Genomic DNA, 17,071 nt, shown 5'->3' with positions numbered 1-17,071 from the left:
TTTGTGAAGACTACTGAGTAATTTTGAAATAGTACTTTATGTACTCAGTGCCCTGGTGCCTCACTGAATGCCTGCCATGTCACAAGGTAACTACACTTGCCCTGCTGCCCCAACTTAATTCATACTAAAGTATTAATGCCTACTGAGTCCTGATACAGATTATTGGATCTCATTTGCTATTTGTCTGCAGTTTGTTTAGATATCTACTGATTTTGCCTTTGACAAATTTAGATACATAAAATTGATGTTTTTGCAGGATTTATTTTACACTGTTGCATTGTGCAGTGGCTAGAGTCGAAACACAATAGCTTTTAAATTGAACTGCTTACAAAGTGATCTGTAAAATCATTCTAGATGCCTATCTGTAACTGCTGTGGTCAGCTAGGAATCATTATTTGTTTTTGCAGCTAAGTTACTGGGTTAAAATGGCAGTGGAAACTGCCTTCTCGTAGAAGGTTTAAAAAGTGCACTTAAGCACTTGTTCAGGGCATTCAGAATAAAGAATCAAAGTCATTTACAATCCAGCTTGTCTTTGAAATATTGAAAAAGCAGAGGTTAATAATCAGAGCATTTGTGTGAGTGTATTATCAGTTTGGTTTTAGTTCAGTGTCCTGTTTATTCTGTGGTTGAGAAGACCATGGAGAACAAAAAGTGACTAATTTTCTATCTTGCTCTTTTTTTGGTTGCTTTAAATCTTTGAAAGACCGTTGATACTATGATACATACATGAATCATAGTATCGGTGATGTACGAATGAGAGTTCTGGAACATAACTGGAAGAGAAAGATATGACTGGAATCTGAAAATCTTATGATTCTGATTCCAGCCAAATGCACAAAAACAGTGTGTTTGTTGATTTCCTAAGCTTTTAAAAAAAATTGCCATCACCAAAAATTTGGAATAAATACATTTATATTGATATTATTTCTTGTTGTGGAAAAGTTTTCAAAGTTTTTTATGTTTCCTTGGAAATTTTATTACCTTAATTCTCGAACCTCTATTACCCTGCCCTCTAACACCACCATCTTGCGATTTTCATTGTGAGCATTAGAATGTATTGATTTCATTTTTTTCCAAAGAGTTGTGTTTTAAATTGCGCATTATTAATGTTTACAGCATTTAAATATTATTTTAATCTTAGTATATTAATGAATAGGAATATACAGAATCTCTTAAAACTTTTGGGATTGTCTTTTTAATGCAAAAAACAATTGTAACTGCGTTACCAGAAGAAAATTACTTAAAGTGGGGTAGTAGGTTGGAATATGTCCTAGAATTCTAATTTTTATACCAGCAATGTATAATAAAATATTTAAGAAAAGTAAATCTAGCATAACCGAAATCTGAATTTGCACATATATTCTTATTTAGAGGTACCTGTCATCAAAGCAGGCAACTTGAATTGCTTCATACCAGAAAATTGAATGTACCACTCAATTACTGTTCTTTAGCCCAATTTAAAATAATAGATTGGGAGTAAGGTTTTAATGCAGTGTAACCTTTGGAACATTAGAAATAGCCTCTTTCTTTCCAGAAATCAGTGTACAGTAAGGATATCACTTTTGTCATACTTCATGAATAGATTTGTAATAGCATTTCTTTCATACTTATTATTTATTCTTGGTACTTAAACTTCTTACATGAGTATTGTGATTTCATCTTTTTTACTAAACTTATTCTAATATTAATTTCAAGATAATGCTATTATTGTCATAGTATTTGAAAATATATACTTTGATTTTAAAGCTTTTGGATGACCTTATTTCCCTTCCAGCGAAATACCCAACTTAGGAGTGTTTTAATAATTTTATACTATTTCATAAAATGGATGTTTTGGAAGAATTTGAGATGGTGGATATTGTGATAAAATTTAAGTTGTGCAAAGGGCTGTATTCTCACTTTCTTCTTTAATGGTTGTACCCTGTACAGCTGTGAAACTATAGTGAAAATATTAGGACTTCATTTGAGGAATTGGAACGGATTTCATAGGAAGAGTATTATCTCTCCTTGTGATGCTACCTCTTAATGATAGTCATTGGCTCTTTCATTTATTATAAACAAATTTTCTGTACTAGGTGAAAATGTTCACAGAAACTAATTTACATACCCCTTCAAATCTCTTTTAGAGTAAGGGAGGATACATATAAACAAATAATAATAAAACTAATTTGCATACTCTAAAATGTTGGTCTTAATGGTACTGATGGAAGGTTTCCAATTTGTACTAAAACAGTTTTTTTAAGAAACAAATTATATTGAAATGTACTTTATTAAAAAAAAATACAATGCCAAAGTGCAACATTGGACAAATTTATCTTCTCCCTAATAGACCAGGATTCATGATTTTATAAGCAGACCTTGATGATCTCGTCAGTTTTATATATTCCCAGGGTTGTGGGTGCAGATACTTAGAGGACAAGAGCAGCTTTGATTTAGAATCATAGTCTTTAATGAATGTATTCCTTTTTCTCCGTTAACCATTGGATTCTCAAAACATGGTTTGCAGACCACCTATCTCAGAAATCATCTATGATGCCTCGTAAAATGTGGATTCCTGAGCCCCACAACAAAACTGTTATTTTGGACCTCGTACCAAGTCCCTGTAGTTTTAATAAGAACTCAAGATGATTTTTATGGGCCTTGAGGTTTATTATTTATTAATAAGTGCCCTAGAGCAGAGGTCAGCAAACCTTTTCTATAAGTTGCTAGATAGTTAATATTTTCAGCTTTATGGTTTTTGTTGTGACAACAGTTGACACCCGAGCAATGCAGGGGTTAGGGGTGCCGACCCCTCCCTCCTACAGTCAAAAATCCAAATTTAACTTTTGACTCCTCCGGAATTTAACTGCTAATTGCCCACTATTGACCGAAAACCTTACCGATAACATAAATAGTTGATTAACACATATTTTTTTTTTGTTACATGTATTATACACTGAATTCTTAGAATAAAATAAGCTAGAGAAAAAATGTTATTATGAAGATCATAATGAAAAGAAAATACATTTACAGCACTATACTGTGTTTATTGAAATAAAAATCTGCATATAAGTGGACCCTCCGCAGTGCAAACCTGTATTGTTCAGAGGTCAATTGTGCTTACCTCTGCTATTGTAGTGCAAAAGCTACACCAATAATACATAAACAAATGGGCATGGCTAGCCAACTTTGGCCCAAGAACTTGCACATCGCTGACGGAATCAAGACTCTAGACCAATGATTTTTTTTTCTCCGTTAATCTTTTCTAAGGCACTATCTCTAAAAGCACCTTTAATGATATTTTCCTGGGTGTTTATTTTTTGATAACTGAAGAAAATCCATAACTGAAAGGGCACTTCTAGATATCCATTACATGAATGGATGCAAAACCTTTATAATATTTAAAACCTTTTCTATGTTAACATTAAGGAGCGTATGATTATCTTATTTGTAACTATATAATCTGCTTTTAATATTAGGTTCCTGTGGCTAGAGCAAGTATTCTTTGGCTAATTGGAGAAAATTGTGAACGAGTTCCTAAAATTGCCCCTGATGTTTTGAGGAAGATGGCTAAAGGCTTCACGAGTGAAGATGATCTAGTAAAATTGCAGATTTTAAATTTGGGAGCAAAATTGTATTTAACCAACTCTAAACAGGTAAGAGTCTAAACCTTAGTCTACCTAAGTGATACTTTCTTCTTTAATTTGATGAAGCACCCAAGGTCTATTCATGCATTAGTGTGTCCATTCCACAATTACTAGGTGTCTGTTTCTGTAAGGTTCTATGTTAGAAGGTAGTGGTGCAGAGAGATGACATTCTAGTCAAGGGAAAAGGCGAGAAAAACAGCTAAACGATGAAACAGGTGTGGTAAGTGCTGTAATAGAGGTGTTAAGATATGGTGGAACTCCAGAGGAGAAAGTTATTGCAAGTCAGAAGCGGAAGGAGGTAAGAGATAAGAGAACGTTTTGTGAAGGATAAGATTCTTGACTAAGGACTTACAAGGAGTGATTTGCCATATAGAATGAGAAGGGCGGTGAGAGTCATGAAACAGCTTTGCTGCAAGTTTCTTGTTTATGGATAAAAACGCCATCTTAGCCTGAGAACTCCCTGTGTTCTCTAAATACATGTGGTATTGTAAAAGTCATTATAACACCTGGAATTGGCTACTCTAAATGTATCTAGCTTCTAGGTTATTAAAAAATTAGTACAAAATCAGTTTGTTAATCAAGACCAAAAGTAGTTATGTCTTATAAAGCTAAATAAAGGTTCTGTTTTCGGTCCTCTTTATAGCTATAAAGAAACAATGGAAAGTGGTACTATTTGTTCAGGAATTACAGAATATATTCCATAGCTTTTGAATTTGAAGACAACGTAGCTTGTACCAGATGTTTTTTTCTTGAGCTGTATTGTTAAATGAAGTTTTGGAGCTCAACTTCTGAACTGTCCTATTGTATATTTTAGAATAATATTTCTGATAAACACAAATAGACTTCACCACCAACTCGTGAAGGCATATTAATGTTTAGAAAATGCACCAAATTTTTCATTCATTCATTCATTCATTCATTCATTTATTATTTTAGATACAGAGTGTGAGCAAGGGAGGGGGGCAGAGGTAGATAGAGAGAATCTTAAACAGGCTCCAAGCTCAGGGTAGATTGTGATGTGGGGCTCAATCCCACGACCCTGGGATCATGTCCTGAGCTGAAATCAAGAGTTGGGCGCTTAACTGACTGAGCCACTGAGGCACCCTGAAAATATACCAAATTTTCGCATATATTTTTGTATAACTCATTGTTTTTAAATGATTAAATGTAAAAATAGGTGAATGACAGTGTTTCTAGGGTTGTGCTCTTCAGTCTCTCATTAAGGAAAGGGTGTTGAGAGAATTGGTAAAATAAGCATTAAAGGGCACTTTTTAGCACCATCCGCTTGACAGCATTTTTAAATTGTGCACTTCATACCTGTTGAATAAGAGAGAGAGACTAAAATGATTTCTTTGGGCTAACTGTAAAAAATGTATGTTCTGTATTTAATTTATTTTAGCCATCTTTAAGACTGAACTGTGGCAGTGCCCAGGGACTGGTTTGCCATGAAGTCCTGACATTTATTTGTCGATCTAAATTCCCTGTGGAATAACTTAGTGAGCATTCCAGAATTGTTATTGAATTATTTAGTTATAGGAAATGTCGAAGTTAATTTTTATAAGATTGAGCATGTTGTGTTCATTTGTTGGCTTGAGGAATAATTGAGTAATGAACTTCTTTAATACCTCAAAATATTTTTACCTGGTGTGAAAACTCATTTACAAATAAGTCAACAGTCTGCTTTCAGTATGTCGAGTTAGCCCCTGCTGGACTGACCCTCCACAGAGAACAACTCTGGAAAAAATACAAAAAATAAATAAATGCCCAAAGTCTCAGAAGAGTGAAGAAAAGCAGTAAGATCCTGGAGGGAAATTAACACTTGGAAGAAGAGAGTGGCACAGAGGGAATGTCGCCACTTTTATGGCTTTTATCCAAGAGGATGGGCTACAGTTGGCACTACACACAGGTGCTAAAACTCCAAAAGAAAACCCAAGGTCCTTCTGGCCTGAGGAAGTAGAGAACATAGTTCAGGGAAACTATAGATGTTGGAAAGTAAAGGAAGAATAATAGAAAGGAGAGAGCCATAGTGGGGGAGCCTCAGGATCTGTGAATAATTTTGGTTGACCCCTGAACCACACATGCTCAAGGTGCATTCAGAGTAGCACAGCTGAGTATAAAGGAACTGAACTGAAATTTGAGCTGCAGCAAAGAGACAAAGTTTTCACTTTGAACTCGACCAGGTTAACTGCTGAAATAAACAAAAATCAGTACTCACTCAAAGAGTGTAACAATGTCCACGGCCTCTATAATATAACATTCGTAATTTCCAAGATACAATCCAAAATTATTCCACATATGAGGAATCAGAAGTTTCAATTTACAAAGATATAAAAATTTTGGGAGATGGATGGTGGTATTGGTTGTACAATATTCTGCATGAATTGCACAGTTAAAAGTGGTTAGGACAGTAATTATTATATGTTTTATCACACACACACACACACACACACACACACACACACAAACAGGGAAGTGTGATCACTTTTCAAGAAAATTGGAAAAAACAATAGAAGCTAACCCTGAGATGATCCAGATGTTGGAATTTGCAAGCAAACATTTTGTAGCAGCTTATTATAAGTGAGGTCAGCAATATAAAGGAAAATATACCCACCATGAATAAAAAGATAAGAATTCTCAGAGAAATATAATTATACAAAAGACTCAAACGGAAGTTTTTTAGAACTGAAAAATACAGTATCAAAAAAATCACTATCTTGTTTATCATTAGTATTATATATTCCTCTTTAACATTTTAATATTTTTCTTTTTAGGTATAGATATATAAAGCTGGTTCATATAGTTTGTTTTTAACTGTTACATTATAATTATAACTCCATATGTGGATTTCTTCAGTAAGCTTCTTTAGTTTTCTAATTCTGAGTTATTTCAGATGGAAGTTTGTATTTGGAAAGCAGATTAACTGTGTGTGATGACTACCATAGAACTATTTGATGTCAGTTACTGGAGGGCAGGTAGTGATTGAGAGTATAGGCTCCAATATTACATTGTCTGGCTTCATATCCTGTTTTGCCACTTATTAGGTACATAATTTTGGACAAATTATATAACCTATCCAAGACTTAGTTTTATCCTTTGTAAATTGGGAATTATTATAATTTCTTAATTTAATTTAATTTAATTAAAAGAGAAAGAATGGGAGAGGGGGCAAGGGGCAGTTGAAGTTGCTGAAGCTCTACAACTCTTAGGACATAGTGTAAAGACTGAGCATGACTTCTTTGCAATAGTCTACTGAGGTCTGAGACAGAAAACTGAGTTTATTAAAGGGATTAATAGCAACTAAAAATTAATGAATAAAGGGTGCATTTTTTTTAACTTCCTATAATCTTTTAAATGTAGTGGTAAGTATTATAGCTTAGTGTTTCACTTAGCTGTTTTTTTTTAATTAAAAACATTTTTTTAAAATTTTATCTATTTTGAGAGAGAGAGAGGGAACGTGAGCAGGGGAGGCACAGAGAAGTAGGGAGACATAGAATCCGAAGCAGGTTCCAGGCTCTGAGCCGTCAGCCTGACATGGGGCTCGAACCCACGAGCAAGATCATGACCCGAGCCAAACTTGGACACTCAACTGACTGAACCACCCAGGTGCCCCTAATTTTTTTTTTTTAACATTTATTTATTTTTGAGAGACAGAGTGAGACAGAGCATGAGAGGGGGAGGGGTAGAGAGAGGGGGTGCACAGAATCCAAAGCAGACTCCAGGCTCTGAGCTGTCAGCACAGAGCCCGACATAGGGATCGAACTCACAGACTTGTGAGATCATGACCTGAGCCAAAGTCGGACACTTAACGGACTGAGCCACCCAGGTGCCCGTCATGTTTTCGTTTTAATTATGAAATAACCCAAACCTATAGGGAAGTGTAAAATAGTATAAATACATATATACCACTAAGACTAACTCAATGTTTTTGCCATAATTGTTATTCTTTTTTAAAGAAATGTGGCAAGTAGCTGCTGTCATAATGGTAGTATGTTCAGTCATGTGTGTTTTTACATTTTTAGTATATGAGTATATGCTCACACACTATGTTACTGTTGTGTGGGTTTTGCAATTTTGCATAGGTAGATCCTGTATTTTTTTGTATACTTTGTAACCTACTTTTTTCACCTAATACCATGTTTTTAAAATACTAACATGTATAGATATAATTCATGCATTTTAATTAACTCTGATTTTCTGTGAGACAGGTTTCTGCTTTGCTGCTGTTAGAAAAGAGTGATTCATTGAGTATCCTTAATATTTGCCTTTTCTTTGTATTACTTTTTAGACTTCTTGGTTCTTAGTAAGAAATTTTATAAATCACAGTTACATCTTGGGCATCCTTCCTGAAGTTAAAAGCAAATTCTCTTTTGTCCCGTGATTCAGGTCTTAGGTGAAATCTACCTCTGCCCCCAGCTTCTTTAACATGACTTAGCAAAAGGGTCTCTGGCTCTGTGCTGTGACACCTCTACCCTTTCTTGGATATATTTTTTTTTTGGCTTTAAGAAACTCGAGTAAATACAGCTTGTAAAGAAAGAACTTACAGAATACTTTTCAAGTTGACAAAAATATGAATACTGTTAAATTTATGAAATTTCATCCAAGTCACATAAAGAATCCTGGTTAGTCATGAAGTGATGAAATTGATGACATGGAACACTGGTACTGCTTAGATTTCCCTCTGGTTTAGGTTAAGAATTTTGTGTTGCTTTCTTTCATTTACCAAACCAATTACCAGTATCCTCCTTTTTCAGAATAACAGCTGTGTGGAACCAATATTAATCTTCACTATGCTAAATGCTGAATTCTGTGTACTTTTTTATTTTCCTTAAATTAAAAATATATCTCAGCTGATTTTAGTAGTATATTTTAAGATACCTTTTTTACTATTTTGTGCTGACTTACTAAATATTTGAAGAAAGCTATTGTTTGTGCAAATATTTATCTGTTTATTGCTTGTCAGAGTGCTTAGGTAGAAATATGAAGCCCATATTTTGAGTTTTTTTTTAAATAATGGATTAAAAAACTTTTATACAGCATTCCCTAAAATTCATTTTACCTATATTACAGTGACTGAGAGTCATTCTGAAAGGAATATAATAGGTATAGTGTCTGGGTAGCATTATCTGTTAGTTATTACTGCTCATAGTCCCTTAAATCTAAGTAGAAAAAATAACCTGAAATCAAAATTTAACAAATAGCTGTGTATAAGATATTAATATTTTTTTTATTAAGGGTACACTGTATTATTCTCTTTTTCTTTTATAATTTTATGAGTAAAACCTCTTTAAAAGTACTGTTTAATGTCCCGTCTGGTTTTGGATTGAGTCTTTGATTGTATTAAATACCCATGATTATTTACTTGACCATTGTTTACTTTCTTTGTAACTGTTGGCCGGAACAGATCTCATTTATGTCTCTTGCCTCTGTGTCTCATTTAGTTTGGGATTCGTCTCACATTTTTCATTTTTATCAATAGTTGTGTTAAACTAGGTCAGACTAAGTTCGTAGACCTCCACATTGTACTTTTCACCTCTGCTGTGGTTTTGTTTAATGACATGTAACACACAAGTGCAATGAAGAGAGATTTCATTTTCTTTTTTTTTTTTTTGTGATCATAATTTTTTTTTCAATATATGAAATTTATTGTCAAATTGGTTTCCATACAACACCCAGTGCTCATCCCAAAAGGTGCCCTCCTCAATACCTATCACCCACCCTCCCCTCCCTCCCACCCCCCATCAACCCTCAGTTTGTTCTCAGTTTTTAAGTCTCCTATGCTTTGGCTCTCTCCCACTCTAACCTCTTTTTTTTTTTTTTTCCTTCCCCTCCCCCATGGGTTTCTGTTAAGTTTCTCAGGATCCACATAAGAGTGAAACCATATGGTATCTGTCTTTCTCTGTATGGCTTATTTCACTTAGCATCACACTCTCCAGTTCCATCCACGTTGCTACAAAAGGCCATATTTCATTCTTTCTCATTGCCACGTAGTATTCCATTATGTATATAAACCACAATTTCTTTATCCATTCATCAATTGATGGACATTTAGGCTCTTTGCATAATTTGGCTATTGTTGAGAGTGCTGCTATAAACATTGGGGTACAGGTGCCCCTATGCATCAGTACTCCTGTATCCCTTGGGTAAATTCCTAGCAGTGCTATTGCTAGGTCATAGGGTAGGTCTATTTTTAATTTTCTGAGGAACCTCCACACTGTTTTTCAGAGTGGCTGCACCAGTTTGCATTCCCACCAACAGTGCAAGAGGGTTCCTGTTGAGAGATTTCATTTTCTTATGTGAGACGTTTAAATCAGAAAGACCTTGTTTTTCCAACCTTTTTGAGATGTAGCTTAATTTCTCTTTTTTAGAGCGGCATGCAGAATGTGTGCTGGTAAAATGCAGTGTGCCCTGACAGGGCAAGGAGCTAAATTCTTCAGTTTTTCACTGGTGGTAAGATACGTGCAAGTGTTTCATCTGCTGGCCACGCTGGCAACTTGTATGGTTGTGCCATGGCCTGTGCAAAGCATGAAGCTGTCAGTTGTCAGTGGAGAGAGTCAGAGGAAAACATGGGAAGTTTGAGGTGGGTTGTAGAGAAATATGTGCAAGAGACGGTCCTGCCATAGATCGTTAGAGAGTGGGCAGAACACTCTCACTTCGCTACTTCTGTCATTTATTGTGCAGCGTAAATCTAAAGCCTATGTATTTTATTATTGGGAAGTTCTTTCTTTATCTTGTTATAAACCCAGCAGCAATCATTTCTTAAAGATGGAAGTGTAGACTTAATGAAGAATGAAGTACTGACTTTCTTTCTCAGTACTCACTGTGCACAAAATGTTTATCAGTGTTTACCAGCCACTGTGAGAGTTGTAGTGATGTCACCGACCACACAACGACCAGAAGATAAAATGGACTGAAAAAAGATCAGCATCTATTTAAAAAGTTGAGTTGTAGGGATGAGCTCTGGGTGTTATATGTAAGTGACAAATCACTAAATTCTACTCCTGAAATCATTATTACACTATATGTTAACTAACTTGGATTTAAATACATTTTTAATTTTTAAAAAGAAGTTAAGAGTTATTTTAAGAAGATTGTGTCTCCAGGGACGCCTGGATGGCTCAGTAAGTTAGTGACTGACTTCGGGCTCAGGTCATGTTCTCACAGTTGGTGAGTTTGAGCCCCGCGTCGGGCTCTGTGCTGACAGCTCAAAGCCTGGAGCCTGCTTCAGGTTCTGTGTCTCCCTCTCTCTCTCTCTCCCCTCCCCTGCTCACGCTCTGTCTCTGTCTTTCTCAATAATAAATAAACATTAAAAAAAAAAAAAAAAGAAGATTGTGTCTCCAGATGACAAATACATACAGGTACAAAAGATGTTTACATAGCTTTCTTGATACAAGATCTCATTTAGATAACTGTTTAAAAATTAATTTTCTTCATTTTTTATTCCAAGTTCTCTTTTTACATATGAAGAAGGAAGTAGTAACTATTAATGTCTTTGCTCCATTAGCAGAAAAAGGACCTAAACAATGCCAGTTTTCAAATAGAAAATTGATTAATTTCGTTACTAGGTTGATTTTTTTCACTCAAAGCTTTTGTATGTTTGTTCCATTTTGCCATAAACGGAATCAAAATAAAGCATTTGGAAGTTTATTCTGTCAAAAATGCTGTAAATGCTGTTAATTTTGCATTTTCTAAATTTGGTGAAATATGTTAAGAAGTATAAAGAGAATTACTTAAAAAGTTGTGTTTTTTTTCTAAGTTTAGAGAGAGAAAGCTTGATTGGGGATAGGAGCAGAAGGGAAGAAAGAATCTTTTATTTTTAATGTTTGTTTATTTATTTGGGGGGGGTGTTTGTGAACAGGAGAGGGGCAGAGAGAGGGAGAGAGAGAATCCTAAGCAGGCTCCATGCTGTCTGCACAGAACCTAACGTGGGGCTCGATCATAAGACCATGGGATCTTGACCCTGAGGCAAAATCAAGAATTGGACGCTCAATCAACTGAGCCACCCAGGCACCCTGAGAATTATTTAAAAGTTTTGTCTCATAAAAATAATTATCAAAAAAAAGTTTCATTGAATGGAGGGGTAAAAGTTACATATCAGGGCTTAACATATTTACAGATTTCAACATGAAAAAGAAAGCATGGTGAGAATATCCTTCTTTCAACAGGATTTTCTTTAATCTTACCAGATTGTCTAATGTAAAGAGGGTGTTTTCTTCATTACAAATATTATGGTCTATAGAGAAGAGTACGTTGAAAATGTCAACAGTTTTGTAATTATTGATCATAAAATTCAATTTTGAAAAAGATTTATTAGACAATCTTACTTTTTTTAAAAAGCTCAAAATAAAGCCATATAAAAATATGTTCTTCAGAGAAATGTCAATGATTTATTATTAGAGGTAGATACACCTTAAAAACTGATTAAAGTGTATGAACATATAGTGAATAATTACTTATGTTTTTGATGCATCATTATATATAGATAGGTTTTTATCTTTTAGAAAATTTTAGTTTTGAAAAAAAGAATTTTAGTTTTGAAAATGGATTTTTTAAAGTATTTTTTAATGTTTATGTTTGAGAGGGAGGAAGAGAGAGAGAGAATGGGGGGGCAGAGAGAGAGGGAGACACAGAATCTGAAGCAGGCTCCAGGCTCTGAGCTCTCAGCACAGATCACAATGCAGGGCTCAAACTCATGAGCTGTGAGATCATGACCTGAGCCCACGTGGAATGCCTAACCGACTGAGCCGCCCAGATGCCCCAAAAATGGATTTTTAATAGAACTATTTTATAAGGCCACCAGTGTAATAAAACAAGTTTTGTAGTCAATAAATGGATACTTTAAAAATTACAAAATTTTAATTCCTAAAAATTTGCTTTCATTAATGTCTATTAATATATTGAGGTAGTTTAATTTTCTAAAAATTAATTTTGGGGATCAGAAATGTATCACTCCAATAGCTCACAAAAATTAATCACTAGATTGCACATCTGAAACTAATATAACACTGTGTTAACTATGCTGAAATTAAAATTTTGAAAATCATTGCAATGAACAGATTAATTTTTTTCTTTATTTTAGTTGCATATTCTAAATCTCACCACTCAGAAGGACTTGAGAGTTAACCTAGTTGTAAATTCTCACTGTGCATTTGAGATAACTAAGGGTTAGTATATTTGCCAGGCTATCTCAGAAAGTTAATAACACAGTCCAGGATACCACACTTTTTTTGAGCTGTATTCCTCATTTGGTGAATATTTTGCTAATTTTCTTTAAAAATGAATTTTTCTCATTTGCAGTTGAACCACCATGGTCTACTAATTAGTGAATAGCAATTATTGGTAACCAAATTCCTAATAACTCTATTAACATTTTTCACTTGTATTTTTTATAGTTCTACTTTTTTGAAACGAGGTTAATGCTCTTTAAATACATTGTTACTGCAAGAAGGTTGCTTTCTATTCAAATCAATTATCTTAACCAATTATTATTGTAAAAGAGTTTACCACACCATTTCTATACTTCGACTTTTTGTTCTTGAATTGTCTTTAGCTGTGCCTGACTTGATTGATTTCATTTTTTATCCTTTATTAATGTCTATAAAATGTTCTAATGTCGATGTTTATTTTTTCCATATATTATGAATCCTGTTTAATTTATAGTTACAATTGTATTTGTGTAACCTAAATTAAAACTATGCTTTTTCAATAAAGTAACTGGAGTTTAAAATTCAAACCTATTTTGATAACATTTCAAATTTGGTTTAATTACTATTAAAATTATCTCAATACATGTTAATGTAGTACATTCAAAAATTGACTTAGGAAATCTTATTACAGTGTAAAAGCTACTGTAATAAGTTGCTGCCTTACATAAATAAATAAATGACCAATATTACTAGAGGCTATAAGCAGCATGGGAAAGAAATGGAAGGAGTCTTTTATCCTAGTTTTTAGAGGGCATCAGCAGCTTGCTTTTATGAAAAAGTAACAGCTAAATGCACTGCAAATAATTTGCAGTAATCCAGTTCAGTGATTCATGTGTCTGCTTTAATGGGTCATAATTCAGGGTAAAGTAACTGAGTGCAGTCAGAGTGCAGACACTGCTTATGCCAGGGACAGTATCTCTTCATAAAACACACCTCAGGAGAAGCAGTTTGCCAGCCCCCTAATACTCTCTGATGTTTTGATGTCCTGCATATTTTTCCGATTAAGTTTTGAGTGCCATGTTTTTAGTTGTATTTCCACATTCATTATTCTCACGTAGACCCTTCAGCGGGTTTGCCATATATGATTATTTTTTTAATGATGCCTTTCTTTCCACTTCAGCAGTTTAATAATCTAGCACATGGCTGCTTCTCAGTACTCAGCATTCACCTCCCCAATACTGAAGAGGACATGTGCTTTGGCTTCAAAATTCCATTTGCAGCGTTAGAAATGCATATTCCCTACGGAACAACATTTGTTTGACATAACCATTCATTTTTATTACCTCTTTAAATATGTTTATCCAGAGTTATCAATAATCATAAATAACTGTATTCTCATCTTGTTCTGTTTTTTTCCAACAGACAAAATTGCTTACCCAGTACATATTAAATCTCGGCAAGTATGATCAAAACTACGACATCAGAGACCGTACAAGATTTATTAGGCAGCTTATTGTTCCGAATGAGAAGAGTGGAGCTTTAAGTAAATATGCCAAAAAAATATTCCTAGCACAAAAACCTGCACCACTGCTTGAATCTCCTTTTAAAGGTATTATTATCAGAATATAATGGCAAAATACACGTTACCTAAAAAATTATGACAATATGTCCCATTTCTAATACATTTAAAATTTAGCTCTTAGAAAATATAAGTGATTAATATACATAAATATATAAGAACACTATGCTTTCTATTCATCTGTTCTCCAGAGCAACCTTCATATTAATGTTTTTTTATAGACCTTATTTACCTAAGTAATTTCAGTCTTCTGAGTTTATTTTTATTCTTACTAAGCAGTTCAGCTGAACAATAGATTAAAGCTGTGTTCTTCTTATTGACATTGACTTCATTCCTATTTTAAATAGCCTTATTTAATAAGGAATATAATATACCTTAATATTGAGTTTTTACTAATTAAATACTCTATGTACACTAACATAACTTTTCTAGGAAGAATTATTTCTTAAAAATATCCCTTTATATTTAAATTTGTTTTTCAAGATGGAAGTTGACTTATTTTTTCCAGCTTTTTAAAAAGGAGTAATTTTATCAATTTAACAAGTAGCCATTAGAGTTAGAATCAAATGATTGTATACCTTGGTTTTCATATTGTTTCTTATTTAATTGTCGGTGATAAAAAGCAGTTCAGTATTGTAGAAAAACTATTAATATTCTGAATGTGTTTGTGCTAAGACATGTATATGGATTGTTTAACTGTGCTGTCATTCTTAATATTCACAGTAAAGTAATTTTTAGAGAAGCTACATTTCAGAGCAACACCTCTAAACACACTGACTGATTAGCTTTTTTATTGACCATTATGGGGGAGATTATTGTAATCTATGGACTGAAATCAGTTTTTTGACCTATGAAGAGCTTCCTAGTTTATATTTATTCCTTGACATTTGAGGTAATATGCCAATTACCTTGAGCTCTGATTGGGATTGTTCTCTGTTATATACAGCTCATATTGTTTATTTTATATTTTCCTCTATTTTAATAGATAGGGATCATTTCCAGCTTGGCACTTTATCTCATACTCTCAACACTAAAGCTACCGGGTACCTGGAATTATCTAATTGGCCAGAGGTGGCGCCGGACCCATCAGTTCGAAATGTAGAAGTAATAGAGTTGGTAAGTTGACCTTTCTGAAATTAATTTTTCAAGCAGTGGGAGATTCTAGAATAACTATTGTTTTATATAAAAGCTTTTTTAAGGGGTTGAAAATTGAAAATTGTTCTGGTATTTCTAAATGTAATGTGTTAGATATATCTCGCTGTTTTGGGAACTGAATATTGTAGTATTCCTATGTCATTGTACATGTACTGTTCCTGTTCTTCAAGGAAATAGAGAATTGAATTCTCTGCATCAGTGCCACCCACATTTTTGGTATTGCATTTGTAGCTGTGTAGATTCAATTTCTAAGGTATTTAGTGTCATTGGATTGAGCTTTTTTCTACTTTGTTTAGAGATTCATAAGCTTCCTGTCAATATTTTTCTAAATAATCTTTGCTGTTCTCTCCCAGAAAAACCATACAAAGTGTTCTTCTGGATTTTCTGGTGAACCTGTTTTAAGTGCAGCCTAAATATAAACAGGTGGCATTGTGTACAAACGATGTCCTTAGATAAGGTCATAACTAATAAGAATATTACGTTGCTTTCACATTAAAAAAAAAAAAAGCTCTCACATAAATACTCTTTCCCTAGATCTTTAAAAAATTCTGGCTACTAAAATGAAAGAGTTAATGTTCTTTCTAATGTTATCCTTTTCTTACATCAACAAGAAAAATAAGGAGGTCTTCTGATGTCTTTAGAAATTGATCATGTGAAATATATCCAATAGTTTTTTAAGTAGGATTAATAAAAAAGAACAATTAGGTATTACATTCTGGGTGCTTTTCTGATAGGAAAGATGTATTAAACTAAGATTCAGATAACCAGAGTTCTTTACCACTGATTCCTATGAGAAAGTACATTAACCTTCCTGCCTATTAAATTTTCCACTTATGATGGATGGAAATATTTGTTACTTTATTTTTTTTAAGTTTATTTATTTATTTTGAGAGAGACAGCATACAGGCAGGGGAAGAGCAAAGAGAGAGGGAGAGAGAGAATCCCAAGCAGGCTCCACACTTTCAGTGCAGAACCCAAAGTGGGGCTCAGTGTCACAACTGTGAGATCGTGAGCTGAGCCAAAATCAAGAGTTGGACACTTAAACCACTGAGCCACCCAGGTGCCCCTTTATTACTTTAAATAGAAGAATTTCTGTAATAGGTATAGCCGTGTAATTTGGTCCTTTTGAAAAATACGTTTCTCTTAACTACTCAAACTTATCCTGGCTTTGAAGCACGGCCAGAAGTGATAATAACTAATAATGACTCAATTTAGCAAACCCTGGCACTTTGATAATGTTTTACACACATTATCTTGTTTAAACCTCATAATGATTGTAAATGATGGTTATCGTTGTTCCTATTTTACAGTTGAGGAAACTAGGGTGCAGAGAACCTAAGTAAATTGCCCAAGCTTATATAGCTAGTAAGTGATGGAACTGGGATTCCAACACAAATCAGAGTCCACCGTTCATGTTGTTACTGCCTCCATTTTATTATGTAATGTGAAGAGAGAAAGCTTGAGCTCGTTTGCAAATCTGTGCTATTCTTAGTACTAGTACTTGGCACTGTCATTTTTATGTTGTGACAAATGATCTCTGTTTAGAGGTGATTTTAAAAAATGTAAAA

General features: G+C 34.0%; 1 protein-coding gene across 4 annotated transcripts in view; it reads left to right on the top strand.

The window, feature by feature from the left end:
• The window catches only part of AP3B1 (adaptor related protein complex 3 subunit beta 1), a 261,873-nt gene that overhangs the window by 143,489 nt on the left and 101,313 nt on the right, over window positions 1-17,071 (top strand). For all 4 annotated transcript variants that reach the window (XM_053224248.1, XM_015072097.3, XM_053224255.1 and 1 more), the window contains exons 15-17: window positions 3,459-3,635; window positions 14,192-14,378; window positions 15,334-15,464. In XM_053224248.1, coding sequence (XP_053080223.1) covers window positions 3,459-3,635; window positions 14,192-14,378; window positions 15,334-15,464 — 495 coding nt within the window. The remainder of the gene's footprint in view (window positions 1-3,458; window positions 3,636-14,191; window positions 14,379-15,333; window positions 15,465-17,071) is intronic.

This window comes from Acinonyx jubatus, chromosome A1 (genome assembly GCF_027475565.1).
Source record: "Acinonyx jubatus isolate Ajub_Pintada_27869175 chromosome A1, VMU_Ajub_asm_v1.0, whole genome shotgun sequence".
Lineage (NCBI taxonomy): Eukaryota > Metazoa > Chordata > Mammalia > Carnivora > Felidae > Acinonyx > Acinonyx jubatus.
The sequence above is the reverse complement of the archived record's forward strand: the minus strand, read 5'-3'. Positions and strand labels throughout refer to the sequence as shown.